The sequence below is a fragment of the Phoca vitulina genome, unplaced genomic scaffold (genome assembly GCF_004348235.1).
Source record: "Phoca vitulina isolate PV1807 unplaced genomic scaffold, GSC_HSeal_1.0 scaffold44, whole genome shotgun sequence".
Lineage (NCBI taxonomy): Eukaryota > Metazoa > Chordata > Mammalia > Carnivora > Phocidae > Phoca > Phoca vitulina.
Window position 1 is genome coordinate 2248989 of NW_022589747.1, and position 14851 is coordinate 2263839.

Here is a 14851-nt window from a genome sequence, read left to right on the forward strand (position 1 = left end):
TTGGAAGCCTTTGCTATGTCCGACCACCCAGGCCACGTGATGTAGGTCAAACACTGCGTGTGCTCCTTCAAGGGGCTTCAGGACACGCCCCTGTCCCGGGCCCCCCCCGGGCAGGGGCCCCTCTACGCTTCTGGAAGCTCCTGCACAGCCGAGAGCCACCACTGACTCTCCAGGTCACTTCAGACGTGTCCCCTATGAAGGGAGGTCCCCTGCGTCCCCAGGAGCAGTTGAGCCACCAAACACCCCCCAAAGCACCCTGAGCGTGATGTGACAAGCTGGCACACTCCAGACATTGGTGGAGCCCGAGCCGCAGGATCTGGGCCAGGGCGTGAAGGTGAGCAGGGGGCACGGCCCCCACCTCCTTGCAGGCTTGCCCCCAGTGAGAGGAGCAAGACAAAGGGACAAAAGCAGGAGGGGACGCCCTCGCCCCAGTCCCACTGTCACCCTCCCCGCTCCTCCTGCTGGCTGAGGGTGGGGAAGCCCCACCCAGCAAACCAGACCTGGGGTTTCCCTCCCTAAGGAGGACGGAGGGGTTCCAGCCCCCCTCTGCTAGGAGGGCAGCCCTGTGGTCAGGGTGTGCTGGGAAGCGCTGACCAGACCCTCCTGGGCGCCACCGGGCAGGCCCACGAGGACCAGTCTGGGTTCTGGTTTCTAACCCTCCTCCACCACTCAGAAAATGCCTGAGGGCTGCACTCCCCTTCAACCCCACAGAGGCGGCCTCTCTGAGATGCTAAGCCCAGGACGGGACGGGACGGGACGGGACGGGACGGGACGGGACGGGACGGGGTTGCAGAGCCGGGGTTTCCCTATGTCTCCCTGCGTCTCCCCGGGTCTCTGATGGAACCAGGGCTCGCTCGGCAGGGCTCGGGGAGGGGGCCCCATCCCCGTGCTCCCAGGGGTCTTCCCTCCAGGCATCACAGATGTGCGAAGCACCCCCCCCCAGCCCAGTAGCCTGGGCCCCAGCGGCTGTCATGCTCTCCTCACCACGCGCTCGGCTAGCCCCGGGTTGGCTCCTTCGCAGGCCAGGACGCAATCATTCTGCAGCGCACTGTTACCTCGTTGATGCACGACTCAGCGACTCAGCACTGTGACCCTCCTGTGATTTCAACATGACTCGGGAGAGTTTACTTTTCTACTCAGGAAAGGACACGCGTGAAGATGAAGAGTCTCAAGGCCAATGGTGAGGAAACTGCCTTTGCCAGTGATTACGGACTGCATTCAGATAACAAATACTATGACTCAGTCCCTAAAAATAATTTATTTTTTTGTAACAAAACCGATTGTAAGAGTTTCAGAAGATACTTAAGTTTACAAAGACTGAAATGAAACATTCACAAATAATCAGGTTTAAGCGCTGGTGTATATTTTTCCAACCTTTTTCTATCACACACACACGTGATCATTCTCAGAACCGGAATCCGACGGTAACACACCCGAACCACACATCATAAACACTGAGCCACATCAGTACACCGTTTCTGTAATGTTACTTTCAGAGCAGGAAATACCAGCACGCGACAGACTATTTAACAAATCCCGTAGGGATTCATACTTAGGATACTTCAGGATTTTTTAGTACAAGAATACTAGAACACCCTTGATTATAATCTCTGTGGAAATTCCTATAATCAGAAGTATTGGGTTGAAGGGCACACCGGACTTTTTAAGGCTTTCCACACCCAGTCAATACCCAACCGGACCCCAGGGTGTCTGTGGGGTTAATGTACCCTCTCATCCCATCTGGACAGACTTCCCGCCTCCTGGCTCAAGGAGGACACTGAGAAGCTGAAAAACCCACAGGAGCTCGGGCTTTCTTTCAGACCCCCCACTGGAATCCACATTCAAGGACACGATTGTGTTTTTTCAAAATGCAGCTGCGCCCATTGGGCGACATCCACCAAGAACAGGAATGCCACTCAGCGCCTTCACCACCTGGACAGAACCACACTTCCAGCCCAGGAAAACACGGAGGCCAAGTGCCAGGGTCGCTGGAGTAGGTCTTTGCAGGGCCCGGGGGGACCTGGGAGGACCCGGGAGGAGGGTGACGAGGCACCGGGTCAGGGATTCTTAAGCACGTCTGAGCCTGAGCACCGGGGACAGCCCCATACAGTCACAGCCAGCAGAGCGTGTCTCTAAAGTGCAGGACGCGGGCGAGAGACCTCGGCACTGGGAGGCGTTAGTCTTGAAAACACGTTACCTGTTCAAATTATACTCATGTGTCTAAGCTGAGCTAACAGACCTTCACCGTGGTACACTGCTCAGTAGAGCAGCACGGTGGCTCCCCTAAGCCCGTGGCGGGGGGCCATCCTCGGTCAAGGCTCCAAGAGGCAGAGGCCCAGGCCAGCATGAAGCAGGGAGTGCTGCCGAGAAGCAGAAACAGACCCCCCACACCCTGACCCCCAAGGACAGCCTGCGTGGCCATGCGCACACGGAAACCCGGGCTATCCCTAAAACCATCACAATCAGGTATTGTTTAAACAAACACTACATAAATCAGAGGAAAATTACATGTGGTTTTAGGACATTTTAGAAATTGCAAGCAAAGCTGCTTTACTATAGCAGAGTTATAACGAAGATCCTCTTCCCAGACTCATGAAATGATGGGTGGACACTGAGTCTGAAACGCAGGACTCATTATTCCGGCCACGCAGCGGAGCCTGGAGGAGAGGGTTACTGATCAAGTCAGATGCCTGGATCCTAGTCCCATCCCTGCCACGGGCTGTGTGGCCCCGGGCAGGCCACGAAATCCACTCTGCCAAATAAAGAATCCATGTTGCAGAATCTCAAGTATCTGTGCAACTCTGGCTGGACAGACCCGGCCCACAACACCGGACGCCCAAGGACAGGATGCCAAAAATACGCACGCTACGCGCTGGGGCAGAGAACCGAGACACGCCGCGCCAGACAGGCGGAGAGGTGGGCCATTTTACCACTAATTTATACTAAAACCAGTGTTTTATTTCATTATACATTAAACATCATTTAAATAATCAGAAGGAACCAATTTCCCGGATTGGTAACGGACTACTACATTTTCTTTAACCAAAAAAAAAAAAAAAAAAATTATAAACTATTTTCAGACCTTGCTTCATTGAACATCATGACTTCTAAGTTTTACCGCTGCAGCCAAAGAGAGGACAGAGGCTTGACAACTAAAACGGTATGCTGGCTTTCAAGAGTTACCTGAACAAATATTGTATCTTATGTGAACTCCCGTTGATAAGCATCCGAAGATGGGCTCAAATACTGGTTCTGGTTTGACCACGTACTCAGAAAAGGCCACGAAAGAATCTTCCACTTGTGCAGATTTCCCCCTTCTTCCTCTTACCCTAGGCCACGGCCTCACTGCTCGGCTCTGTCACGGGACTTAAGACACTGTTCACAGTGTCCATCCACAGGGCAGAGGAGACTCCCCCACCCTGGGATGTGATGGGACAGGCCGTGGGCGATGAGAAAGCAGACCCAGCAGAGCTCAGGCCGGCTCGCAGACAGACACACAGACGTGGTCTCAGCCCTGAACACAGAGCTCTTCTCTGTCTAAATGCACGGGTGTGCTTTCCAGAATGACCGAGTGCTGCACGTGGAAGACAGGGGTGGTAAGGACCGTAACTGGGGACCCACACGGGTTTCAGGAACACTGGCAGGTCCGGCAGCTGAGCCCAGGGGCTCTGGCCTTCACGTGCCACAGTCGGACACCCCTGGACAGCCCCCTGCTGCTCTGGGTGACCTCTGCGTGCCCAAGGCAGCGGGAGGGCAGCCCTGGCCAGTTATCAGGCTCCGAGGAGCAGAGCCAGAGTTGGGCAGTGTCTGGGAGCCTCAACCTACCTGAAGTCTGGATAAGTACATGCTTTTGTCCCCATTTTCCATTTCTTGACAATAAAACAGACACGAGAACAAAGAAGTCACATAAAGTAGTATGTTTATCCAACTATCTTTCATGAACTCAAACTTTAGCTAAAATACCACGGAGGGAAGAGAAGGAGAATGTACGACGTGCGTGGCCGTGAGGACATCGCTCCGGGCCGCGAGGCGGTCTAGGAGAAAGCCGGGATGAAGTACTGCAGGGAAACGTCTTCGTGGAGCAAATCAAAATGGACAATCTTGTTACTGACAATGTCTGCGGAGAGAAGAAAACCTGTCACCACGAAGACCCCTCTCACTGAGCCCCTACGTCGTCTCCTGGAGCCCGGCCTCCCCGCGCTCCGCTCCCTGCCGTGGGACCGGTCCACGGGCAGGGGGGACAAGGCCCAGGACTTTGGTGAAAAGCCCCCATTTACTGAAATCAGGATCCTTCCAGGAAAATGCAGTTTCCCACCCAAGAGCAACCTAAGTGTGCAGAGAAGGCCCAGCACTAGGGCCCACCTCCCCTGGGGGACAGATGTGGTGTGTGCCAAGGTGTAGGAGGGGTGCACATCGCACCAAGACCCAGGTCGGGCACTGTGCAGGGTGAAGGGCAAACTCCCCGGGGGGCCGCTCAGTTCAACAGCAGTGAGAGGTGGGGGCAGGAGTGGCGCAGGGAGCCAAGGGCAGGCTGCTCTCCAGGCCTCCGAGGCCAGCGGCTGGGACCACATGGAGCCCATTAAGGTGGGCCAGGCCAAGTGCCAGGCCGAGGAGGGACTGGTCCCAGGGGACGGGGGGTGGGGAAGGGGCACAGCACCAGCAGAAACACCCCCCAGGAGAGGCAGCGGGTGGAGATGGAGGGCGTGGGGCAGTGACCCCTGGGGGGTGGGGCAGTGGATCGGACACCTGGAGGATGCCACCCCAGGGGCAGAAACTACAGGCAGGAAAGGGTAGGAGAAATCCAAATCCAAATTTTGCTGTGTCACAATCTCCTGGTCCATCTCTGCCACTTCTGGGGACCCCTATGTCCCCTTTCCGAGGGCACCAGGAGCTCAGCTGGCCACCTGGCCCAGAACCAACAAGGCCCTCTGTCCTCAGTGGTCCCCGAGGGCGTGCTCAAGGGCAATGCTACCCCACCACTGGGCTTCCGCTCTGCACAGGGCACGGCTGGGTTACACTGGGGCCCCTCGAAGGGCTCTCCAGGACCACAGCCAGCAGCCTGTCTGGAGCTCGTCAGCAGATGGGGGGACCGTCTCCAGCCTGCGCGGACCCCACGCTCAGGTGCAGCTCCTACCCTCAGCCCCAGGAACAGGCAACAGGCCAGGCCAAGGGTTCTCAGGATGCAGCACACGGGGACACTCGTACCTGCCCCAGGACCCAGCCATTCCAGCGTCTCCATCCCTAACCCGGGCCCTCTGTCCACACACCACCTCCTGTGCCCCATCAGCCCATCTAGTGCCTTCTGGACGCGCTAACTGCCCTCCCGTGATCTGCTTCGCTGTGTGTCTCTCCTTCTGGAGGGCTGTCGTTCCTTGGCACAGGGCCCTAGAATTCTCTATTCCTTGTCTTGAGTGCTGGCAATCTGCCTACTGTCGGGTGCACACCTGGGCTGTCCTCAGCTCCACTCACCGGCCGAGTGCTCAGCCTGACAGTTCTTCCATGAAAGGCAGAGCTCCCTCTTGGTTGCCAAGGAAGACAGAAAAAGCCTTAAAAAGTTCGGGGGTGAGTAAGCCCTTCCTCATGTGCCAATAAGTGACGAGAGCCGAGAGGCAGGTGCACAGCCAAGTTAGACAGGGCCAACCCCGATCAAGGGACCACTGTGAAAAATCAGGAGGCGAGAGGAAGCCAGACGCCCAGATATGGGACAACTGCAGGAACCACTCAGGTTTAGACCCAGAAAGGCAACAAAGGCAGAGCAGGGGACCTTCAGTCCAAGCCCAATTTATGGGGTCAGGTGCTCCTTGCGTCAGGTCAGACCAACAGGGCAGGACTGGATGATCAGCACCCGTTCTCCGGAAGCTTCTCCCCAGGTACAGACGCCCACACGACGGCCAGGTGAGGCAGCCACAGCCCCGTGCCAAGCCAGCACGGTGGAGGGCCACCAGGCGCTGCTGAATCCAGGAAAACCCAGACCCCCACCGGCTCTAGAGCACTGGGTCCCTGCGGCTGAGCTGTGTCTGCACTATGAGACCGCACACCGCCGCGAGCCTGCCTCTGATAACGGAATCGGAAACACGAACAACGATCCCCGCGCACTCACTGCACACGGCCTTCGTGGGATTCACTTGCTGCCCAGCGAGGAACTGCAGGAGCTTCCGGATGTCTATGTGCACCTCAGCCATCTGCTCTGGGTCTCTATCCCGAGAGGCGTCTTCAGAGGCTACAAAGACATGAACAGCTCGGGACGAGACCGGGAAGCCGGGGCAGCATGATGACAGCTGAAACGAATGATTTGTTTCCGCTGGCTGGCGCAGCCTGGAGACCCACCAAGGTGTGAACACCGTCCTGGCCAAGCAAGCAGGTACCAAGTCCTTCTCTCTAAAACGCTAGGCAAATTCCCAGCGAATCTTCCTTTACAGTGTCCTGAAATATGACCCACTCTCCCCATTTTCGTCCAAGAAACCGGTCCCTATTAGTACCCTGAAACGTACTGAGGAGCAGGACCACCCAGAGCTGACCCAAGACCGCTCCTTCGAAAGGAGAATGAAAAGAAAGAAAATATCCTTGGGCAAGCATCAAAGACAAAACCCTTACTGTAATTTATTAAAATAAAACAAGTAACACCAAAGGCAGTCATTTCACCCTACAGTTAGCAAAGCCTTAATCATGTGGACTTCACTTGGCATACACGCCTCACTGTGAAGTAAAACCCTTTGCTGTGCCACTCTGATGGGCCTTTGATAACCCTACTTGCACTTACACATTTTAACTGTGAAAGTGGTGGGTCTATCGTGTGGTTAAGAATATGCGTGGGGGGAGGGGCGCCTGGGGGGCTCAGCTGGTGAAGCGTCTGCCTTCAGCTCCAGTCATGATCTCAGGGTCCTGGGATGGAGACCCACACTGCTAGGCTCTACACTCAGCGGGGGGTCTGCTTCTCCCTTTCCCTCTGCCCCTCCCCCACTCACTTTCTCTCTAAAATAAAATCTTAAGGAAAAAAAAAAGAACACGCATGGGAATAATCCAGTTTGCACGTCATCAGCGGACTTCCCGGGGCCCCGCCTGCCAACCACTCTAGCACCCACTAAGTGCACCGTCCCTGGCCACGAGCTCTGTGAACACCACCCGGGTCCCCCATTCCCCCAGTCTAGTCAGTTACCCTGTCATTCGCTGCTACTAAATTGGTCCCATGGTCTTTGTTACTGTGTAGGGGAAGAAAACTGTGGTCAGGCGAGGAAAGCTGCCACCTGCTAATCTAATTTCGTAAATACGAGGGGCTAAAAGTGGGAGGAAGCAAACCTTGTCTACCTTATGCCATTCCAGGTGAAAAATGGGCAGAACAGGCTACCAGGGTCCCCCAGGGACCACTGGGGCAGGTGCCACTCCTCAGGCCGGGGAGCCCGACCTTCCCCGCGCGGGCCTCAGCTGCCTGTTCCCTCCTCAGGCATGAAACTGAGATTTCTCCCTTCTTCCAGGCAGAGAGCTCAGCAAGCTGTGCCACCTGAAACAGTGTATTACCCGCAAAACACGAACCTCCAGAAAACTTACCTGATGGAGGGTTCCCCAGGTCTTTAAAGTGAGTTGTAACACACACTAGTTCTGTTTCTATTTTCAAGTTCAATTCTCCACTTAGGTTTGCTTCGATAATCTGCAAATTGAGTATTTTATAGTCTTAAAAAAAAAAAGGAAAACAAGGGGGGGGACATCAGCTTCTGCCGAACCAGGTGACACGGCAGCCCCATAGCCCTAGGCCACTCCCGAGGGCAGCGAGACCCACCGGGCATCCGCAGACACAGGGGATTCCAAAACCCCCGCTGGAAGCGGCGGGACTGGGAGGGGGCATGGGAGGCCTGACCCCAGGCCCCTGGGAAGAGCCAGCGGCGACAGGAAGCCTCGGGAGCAAAAGCGCAAGGTGAGCAGAACGGGGACGTGAGGTTTACAGGAGGGCAGGACAGAGAGAGAGAGGTGACGTCGAAGGGGCCGCTACGGGGGAGGCAGCGTGCTGTGGTCACAAGGGACAGAGAACCCTAAGTTCTCGAGCTCTAACCGTCCTGGTCCCACTCCCACCCCGAAAATGAAAACCTGCCCTCTAAGAGGACTCCTAGAAGGACTGTGGTCAAGCCCCACACCAAGACCTTCGGGAAAAACAGAAACAGCGGCCAAAGAGCGCGCTCGGAGACACAGAGTGACCCGTGGGGGGAACCGCCCATGACAGAAGGGAGAACACAGAGCCCGAGGCCGAGTCAGGGGAGCTCAGAAGTGCCTGGCCAGGCCTCACACAGGCACAGGCGGACTCGGAAAGGGAAGGAAACACTTCACCAGCGGAGAGCAGACCGGAAGGACAGGAGCAGGGGGCCCCGGAGTGTGCAACGAGACAGTGAGGACGACACACAGGACACAGAAACTGCCCAGCAGCAACAGAGACCAAAGGACCTGAAGGGGACCCCAGCGAAACGCAAGGAGGACTAGCAGCCCACAAGGAGCCCCGGAAATGGCGGGGGGGGGGGGCAAAGCGCGTGAAGGGACGCACCTACGGGGGACACTGCCCGCGCTCCGGGACTGGAGGGACTGGGGGGACTGGGAGGACAGGGGGGACAGTGGGGACAGGGGGTTGCTGCCCGCGCGCTGAGGAAAACCGGCCGGAGCGGCCCACAGCGGCTCCAGAGAAGGTCCCTCGCCGCGCCTGTCCCACCACGAAAGCCACACTACTCACAGTGACACAGAGAGAGCACGCGGCACAAGCCAGGGTGGCCCATCCCGCCAGGCTGACCTCGCCCAGACGGGGACACGAAGCAACGCGGCTCCCGCAAGTCCCTCCCAAGCGGCCGGCTAGACGGCAGCTCAACGAGCCCACGGGCCGTTTGCTGTCCCTGTGCAGGGCAAACGGCACCCCACACTCACAGGGGGCTGCGGGGGCAGAGTCCCGGGGAACCGCTTTACGCTCTGACAACGGAGACGTGGTGCACCAAGTGGGAGGGGAACGTGCAAGTTAGAAGCTCGCCCACGGCCTTATTCTTTAAACGGCCAAACCTGTGTCCTAACTACCACCACAAAACCTTGAGAACTTCCTGGGAACATAACCCCTTACTTAAAAACCAAGCTCACGGGTTGGGCTCGGTGACCTGGGCTCGGTGACAGGCGCCGGCCGCTCCCCGGTACCCGCCCTCCCTCCCATCTCTGCCCCTGACATTTCCAAGGTCACTCACAGCACTCCTTTCAAGCTCCAGCCTCCCCCACCAACCAGCGGGCTTTTGTAAGGGGACAAGATCCACCAGTGAAGTTCAGAGAGATCCGCCCGCGGCACACTGTGCTGCTCTCCGGGACGTCGGCACCCGCCCCTTCCTAAAGGCCGCAGGTCTTCGGGAATCAACATAGCCGTTTGCAAGGCGGAGTTCTGCTCACCCACCAACACAGGACACCCGTGGGAAGACATGGGGCGGCAGAGGTCTGAGACCCGGGGGCAGCGGAGGGCGCCCTGCCCACACGGCTCTGGGCTCTGGGGCTGCCACGTCTCTATACATAGTGAGCATGGTCTAGTATTCCTCATTCCTGTTCCTTAACAGTGGTGAACTCTTGAGTATTTCTCGTTCTAGAAACAAAGCTGAAAACCTGTCTGAACTTGAGTGAGCACTTATCTCTGAGGGTTTTTTTTAAGATTTTATTTTTAAGTCATCTCTCCCCCAATGTGGGGCTTGAACTCAGGACTATGAGACTGTGAGTGGGAGGCCCACCAGAAGCCGGGCACGGACTCACATGCTCCACGGACTGAGCTGGCCAGGCGCCCCGGAGGCTTTAGAAATTAAATAGAAAACAGCCCTCCAACTAACTGTTGCATCATCTCAGAAACGTGCCCTCAAATGTTAAGTGTTTGCTGTCAACTTTACAAGCGAACCTAGAAATATGCTGTCGTATTTCTACGCCCACCCTCCTGAAATCCAGAAACAATGCCTGACTGAAATAATATAAAACAGCCTGTAGGTTCTCATTGCTTTTGAAAAACAGTGATTTATATAAAGATTTAATTCAGGAAAGCAGCTTGCCATGGTTTGAGACTCACTTCAGCCTTCCAGGCTGTTCTCGGCTTTCTTCCGAGTCCTAACACCCAAGTGATCACACATTAAACCCCCTCCCTGAGCACCCCCAGTGTCACCCCACCAAAACGCAGTGAGGGAAGGAATGAAGGGCTAGTTCTCTGAGCGCTGCTCACTGTCATCGGGAACACCCCCCACTCCAGCGCTACTCCCTCTCTTACGGGTCTGGATAACACCCTACTTCTTCCCGCGATTTCTTGAGCGATAATCACCTACCACTTCTGGAAGACTGACCCGGTGTGCTGGGCACCCAACAGGAAGTGCCTCTCCGCGCCCAGAGAGCAGCAAGGCCCCCGTGAAGCCGCGCTATCCTGCCTGCTTCTGGTGACACCTGGCACGGGTCCCACGGGCTGCGCGATGCGGCTGGGAAGGGCCCCGCATCTGTGTGGCCCTGAGGACTCCCCCTTTGTCACCACGTCACGACGCCGTCACTCCTTTAACCACGAAGCTGACATGTGGCTCTGCGAAGGTGCTTCTGAGCTAGGAGGCGAGGCAGAGCAGGACAGAGCTCCCACCACGGCCACCGACACGGCGCCTGGACGCGCATCGGGACTGGGCCCCAGACCCCAGGCACACCTCCTGAACCAGAACCTCAGCTGGCCTCACGAGACCCCAGAAGCTGGAGTGGGAGGGGGACCACCGGGAGCCTGGCGTGGTCTCCTGCCCGCCTGTGCAGGTCTCCCCTGCTCCTGCCCGGGTGCCCCACGCACCGCCCTGCGGGCCGCACCCCTCCCTGCAGGAGGTGGGGGAAGGGCAGGGGTCTCAGCGAGGGCGTCCGACCACCTCCGGGCTGAGTCCCCTCCTTTCCACTCTTTCTCTCCCTACGACCTCAAACGCGGAATTCTGGTCACCAAGTCACACTCGCTGTGCGTTTGGCCACTCTGGAACACTTGTCACCGAGTATTCTAGACTGTGGCAGCCACGCCATGAAATCTGTTTTTACACATTCCGGAGGCAAGAAAAACACCTCTGATAACTCTGTCTGGGCCACTCTGCTGAGTCATTTCCACTGGACCGAAAGAACAAACAACCAGAGCCTTGGATTAATTGCCCTGCCTTTTCCCCCCTGGGCCACGCTGAGCCTGTCGGAGGTGCCCAGAGCCAGCCCAGAGGAAGCTCCCAGCCTGACAACCCAATCAACAGAAGCCACAGGAGAACGTGGACGTTCTGGGGCTAAGTGGACAGGACACTCCACTCCCGGCCAACACCAGTGATTCATTCAGGAGATACACGTTAGCAGATGAAATATGGAATGTGCTGGCTAAGACGTAAGGAACCAAGGCCCAAACTGTTGAACATATTCTTCATGTGCCATGGAGATAAATAGGAGGGATGAAGAAACACGAAACTCTCCCCAGTGAAGGGAGCGGAGAAGCGCTCGGACAGGGTTCCACAGGTGGCTGTGGATCGGCGGGCTCTCCGCACGGGCCGGGTCCCTGGAGCCCCCAGGACACCACCGGGTGAGCGTAAAGGCATCCACGCCTCCGCCAGGCCAGGCCTCCTCCCAGGGCACACAGCCCGAATCGAACACTTCTGAAAGACGTGGACTACGCTTTTCTAAAGAAGGCATCACTTACAAGGTGATTGCTGATGTTTTTCATTTTTTCCACGATGCTCTTCATCGTCTTCAAGACTGGTAAATAAATACTAACCTACAAAACCAACGAGACACATCAGAAGGGTTAAAAAAACATGAACACAGTCAAGTACTGACAGGTGCTCGCTAACTGCGTTTGGAATGTGCGTCTGCTTAAACACTCTGAAATCCTGTTGTAAAGCTGTCTGAATAAAGCTCCTTTCAAAACACGGAAAGAAAAACAACTTTTCAACTTTGCTCCCTCCTGCTGGCCTCTGGTCACCTGGGCGACCGTGTCCCTGTGGGCATTCTCCCGGGGTCAGGATGCGGCCCTTCAGCTGAGATGCCGCTGCACGTGCCCAGGGGATGACACTCAGCGCCCGCGGGGGCCCGTCCTCTGAGGGGCCGGAGCCACGCGCCGGGCCTCCTCCCACCCTGACGGACGCCACGAGCAAGCCCGGACCCGGCGGGGGCGCCGGCTTCCGAACGATGCCCCAGGTGGCGCGGTCGGCGCAGGGGCCTTCCAGCAAGTCAATAGTCTACCCAACCCCCTTGCAGCACTTCTTCCAGAAACTGTGAGCGAGAGGCAGAGGGCCCTTTGGTATCATCGCTCCTCTGAGGGGCTCTGGGATTCCTGCCAGCAGGACTGCAGGAGCCCCCTCTTGGCCCCTGCTGAACCGACTGTCCCTGCAAGTGCTACGTTAGGTTAGTTTTACTCAAGCACAACGATCCAAGCACTTCGCTCTCCTGTGTGTAGAGTGTGGCGTTTCTACTATATGCAACACTGTCTTAAGATGTTTCACGTAAACAGTGAAAGGCAAATACTGCAAGATTTTCCTGGAGTGTTCTTTAAAAATGACTAGTGTTTCCCCTCAGGTACTATACAATTTTTAAATAAAATATACTGCGAGCCCAGAACTAACATCAGGGAATTCTAATCACACCACAGAACACATCATGAGCGGAAGACGATGGGCATCACTCACATCGGAAACTGGGACTGTAGGTTCTTGCAAATCCTTCCACAATTTTCTAGGAATAACCTTAACAGGGATGTCATGTGTCACAATGCGGCTACTGCTCGACACAGATAACTGCCAAGAGAAAATTTAAAACATATTTCCATAGCGTCAACATTAAATAAGCAAACAGAGTAACGGAAGGATAAACAGATGTTGATACCAAATCTAAGTGGAATGTTCTTAATTCCTTCATCAAAGTCCATTCACCAAATATTTATGGCGGACCTGTTCTGCTCGGAGTCCCATAAGGAGTTGGACATGTGGTGAATAAGACAGGTCCCCATGTTCCAGGGGCCCACATGGGTCAATAAGCAAGAAACACACACAGGGGTGTCTGCCTTCGGCTCAGGTCATGATCCCAGGGTAGTGGGATCGAGTCCCGTGTCAGGCTGCCTGTTTCTCCCTCTCCCTCTGCTGCTCCCCCTGCATGCTCTCTCTCTCTCTCAAATAAGTAAATAATCTTTTTTAAAAAAGCTGCAGCGTGAGGGAAGGTGGGGAGGAGCAGCACCAGGCTGCAGGTTTCAGGGAGCCAGAAGGGGAGACATTCCAAGCAGGAGCCCCAGGGTCCCCAAAGTCTGGGAGCTGGGCAAGAAGGGGACACTCCGGGGAACCATTTGGACAGTGGTAATTGGTGATTTGGCTCCAAGACAGGTGGGGCCAGGCGTGCAGGGCTCCGAACATCACTGTAAGACATGTGAACGCTGTCCTGTGAGCCAGGAGAGCCTGTGGGGTGTGTGTCCCGAGGACAGCCAGGTGACAGAGGCTTCTGGAAACAGCACTGAAGGTGTGTGCATTCTGGGAGAACGAGAGGTCACCCAAAGGTGTCCCAGAGGAGGTGGGGAAAACCCCTCCACGGTGGAACTGGACGGAAAGCATGGTTCTGTGCGGGGATACGCAGACGGGAGAAGGTGCACGACTGCTCTGGTTCGGGAAAAGGCAGGGTCCTAGCTGAATGCGGTATGATCCCAACACTATTAAAATACGAGGAGGCCCGACTCCAACAGAAAGCGAGTATGCGCGCACACATCTTTCCTTTTAATAAACCCAACTAGCTTTCTCCGTGTCGCTGAAACACCTAGATTTACAGGCACTTGTATCCCTTGTGGGACGTGTCCGCAGTGCTCCCTCCTGCTCACCAGCTCTATAGAGACCGTGAGGCAGGGAAAGTGTTTATTCGTCAGCTTGACCTTCAAGGCTCTGGCATTCTGGGCCGTTTTCAACGCTCGAGATAAATTTTCCGACATCAGCTCCAAATAGATGGCGTTGTTTTCCGCGGACACCCCCTCCATTTGGAATTCACGGAAGAAGTTCTCCTAAGGGAAGGAAAAGCAGGGCCCTGTGTGGCCTCTCCGGCAGCCCCGGGGGGCGCCCCCCGGCCCCCAGCGCCGCCTGCTCACCTGCTCCAGCTCACACCACATGCTCACCCCTCCGCTGGCCACCCTGTCCGAGAGGATGAAGTTCAGCTTCTGCGGGCTGACGCGGAGCGTGCAGGTTTTGGCAAGCTTGGCTATCATGGCGCTGACCCCTGCGGCGGGGTAAAGCCAGGAATCAGCGGGACAGCTGGGACCACTGCGTCGGCCTGGTGCCACCGCCCGGGGGGAGACCACCCTGTCTGCTGGTCCCCCGCGGAAAGCCCTCTGACACCGAGGTCATGCCGGCCTCCCACAGCCCTGCCCCATGAGGAAAGCCAGCTGGGGGGTTAACTGGCCCCCAGCTGAGGGGTCCACTCACTCAGCCTGCACTGAGGCCCACAGGGGGCTGCAGCCTGGAGGCCAGCGCAAGGCTGGGCACCCGCAGGACTGAGGACCCTGGGGCCCCACCACCAGGGCATGTCTGCGCTGGGAGAAGCTACCTGACCCACATCAACCTGGGGAATAAGCCTCGCGCCCTGGCGCCTGCCCTCCTGCCCGCCAGGCCCCAACCCCGACCACCCGGGTCATCCACCCCGGGGAAGCCTCATCCACCTCCAGGGCTCCCTCCTGAGCGGCATTCTCGCCCCTCTGGCCCCACAGCCCGCGCTCCCGCGCCCCCGACCCTCCCGCGGCCCCCGTCCCCGTCCCCCAGGCCCGCTCCCCGACCCTCCCGCGGCCCCCGTCCCCCACCCCCGCGGCCCCCGTCCCCGTCCCCCAGCCCCGCGCCCCGACCCTCCCGCGGCCCCCGTCCCC

The 14851-nt window shown here is 57.0% G+C and overlaps 1 protein-coding gene across 2 annotated transcripts; it reads right to left on the reverse strand.

The window, feature by feature from the left end:
• Window positions 1-997: 997 nt before the first annotated feature.
• HUS1 (HUS1 checkpoint clamp component) lies at window positions 998-14347 on the reverse strand. Of its 2 annotated transcripts, XM_032430596.1 has the most exons (7): window positions 14084-14325; window positions 13823-13999; window positions 12651-12758; window positions 11666-11740; window positions 7546-7645; window positions 6101-6220; window positions 998-4117 (listed from the first exon to the last, which is right to left on the reverse strand). In XM_032430596.1, exons 1-7 carry the CDS (start codon window positions 14198-14200, stop codon window positions 4035-4037), a joined length of 780 nt encoding a protein of 259 aa, XP_032286487.1. In that variant the 5' UTR covers window positions 14201-14325; the 3' UTR covers window positions 998-4034. The 2 variants fall into 2 exon arrangements, with proteins under 2 accessions (XP_032286487.1, XP_032286488.1); XM_032430597.1 differs by lacking the exon at window positions 998-4117 and having other exon boundaries at window positions 6195-6278; window positions 14084-14347.
• Window positions 14348-14851: the final 504 nt, after the last annotated feature.

Bases quoted from the DNA above. Each gene is read 5' to 3' on its own strand.
- HUS1 (XM_032430596.1), bottom strand. From the start codon at position 14,200: ATGATAGCCAAGCTTGCCAAAACCTGCACGCTCCGCGTCAGCCCGCAG. The intron at 7,646-11,665 runs GTAAGTGATGCC...CTCAATTTGCAG, and splicing joins AAAACATCAGCAATCACCTT to ATTATCGAAGCAAACCTAAG. The intron at 4,118-6,100 runs GTGAGTGCGCGG...TTCTCTCCGCAG, and splicing joins TCCCACGAAGGCCGTGTGCA to ACATTGTCAGTAACAAGATT.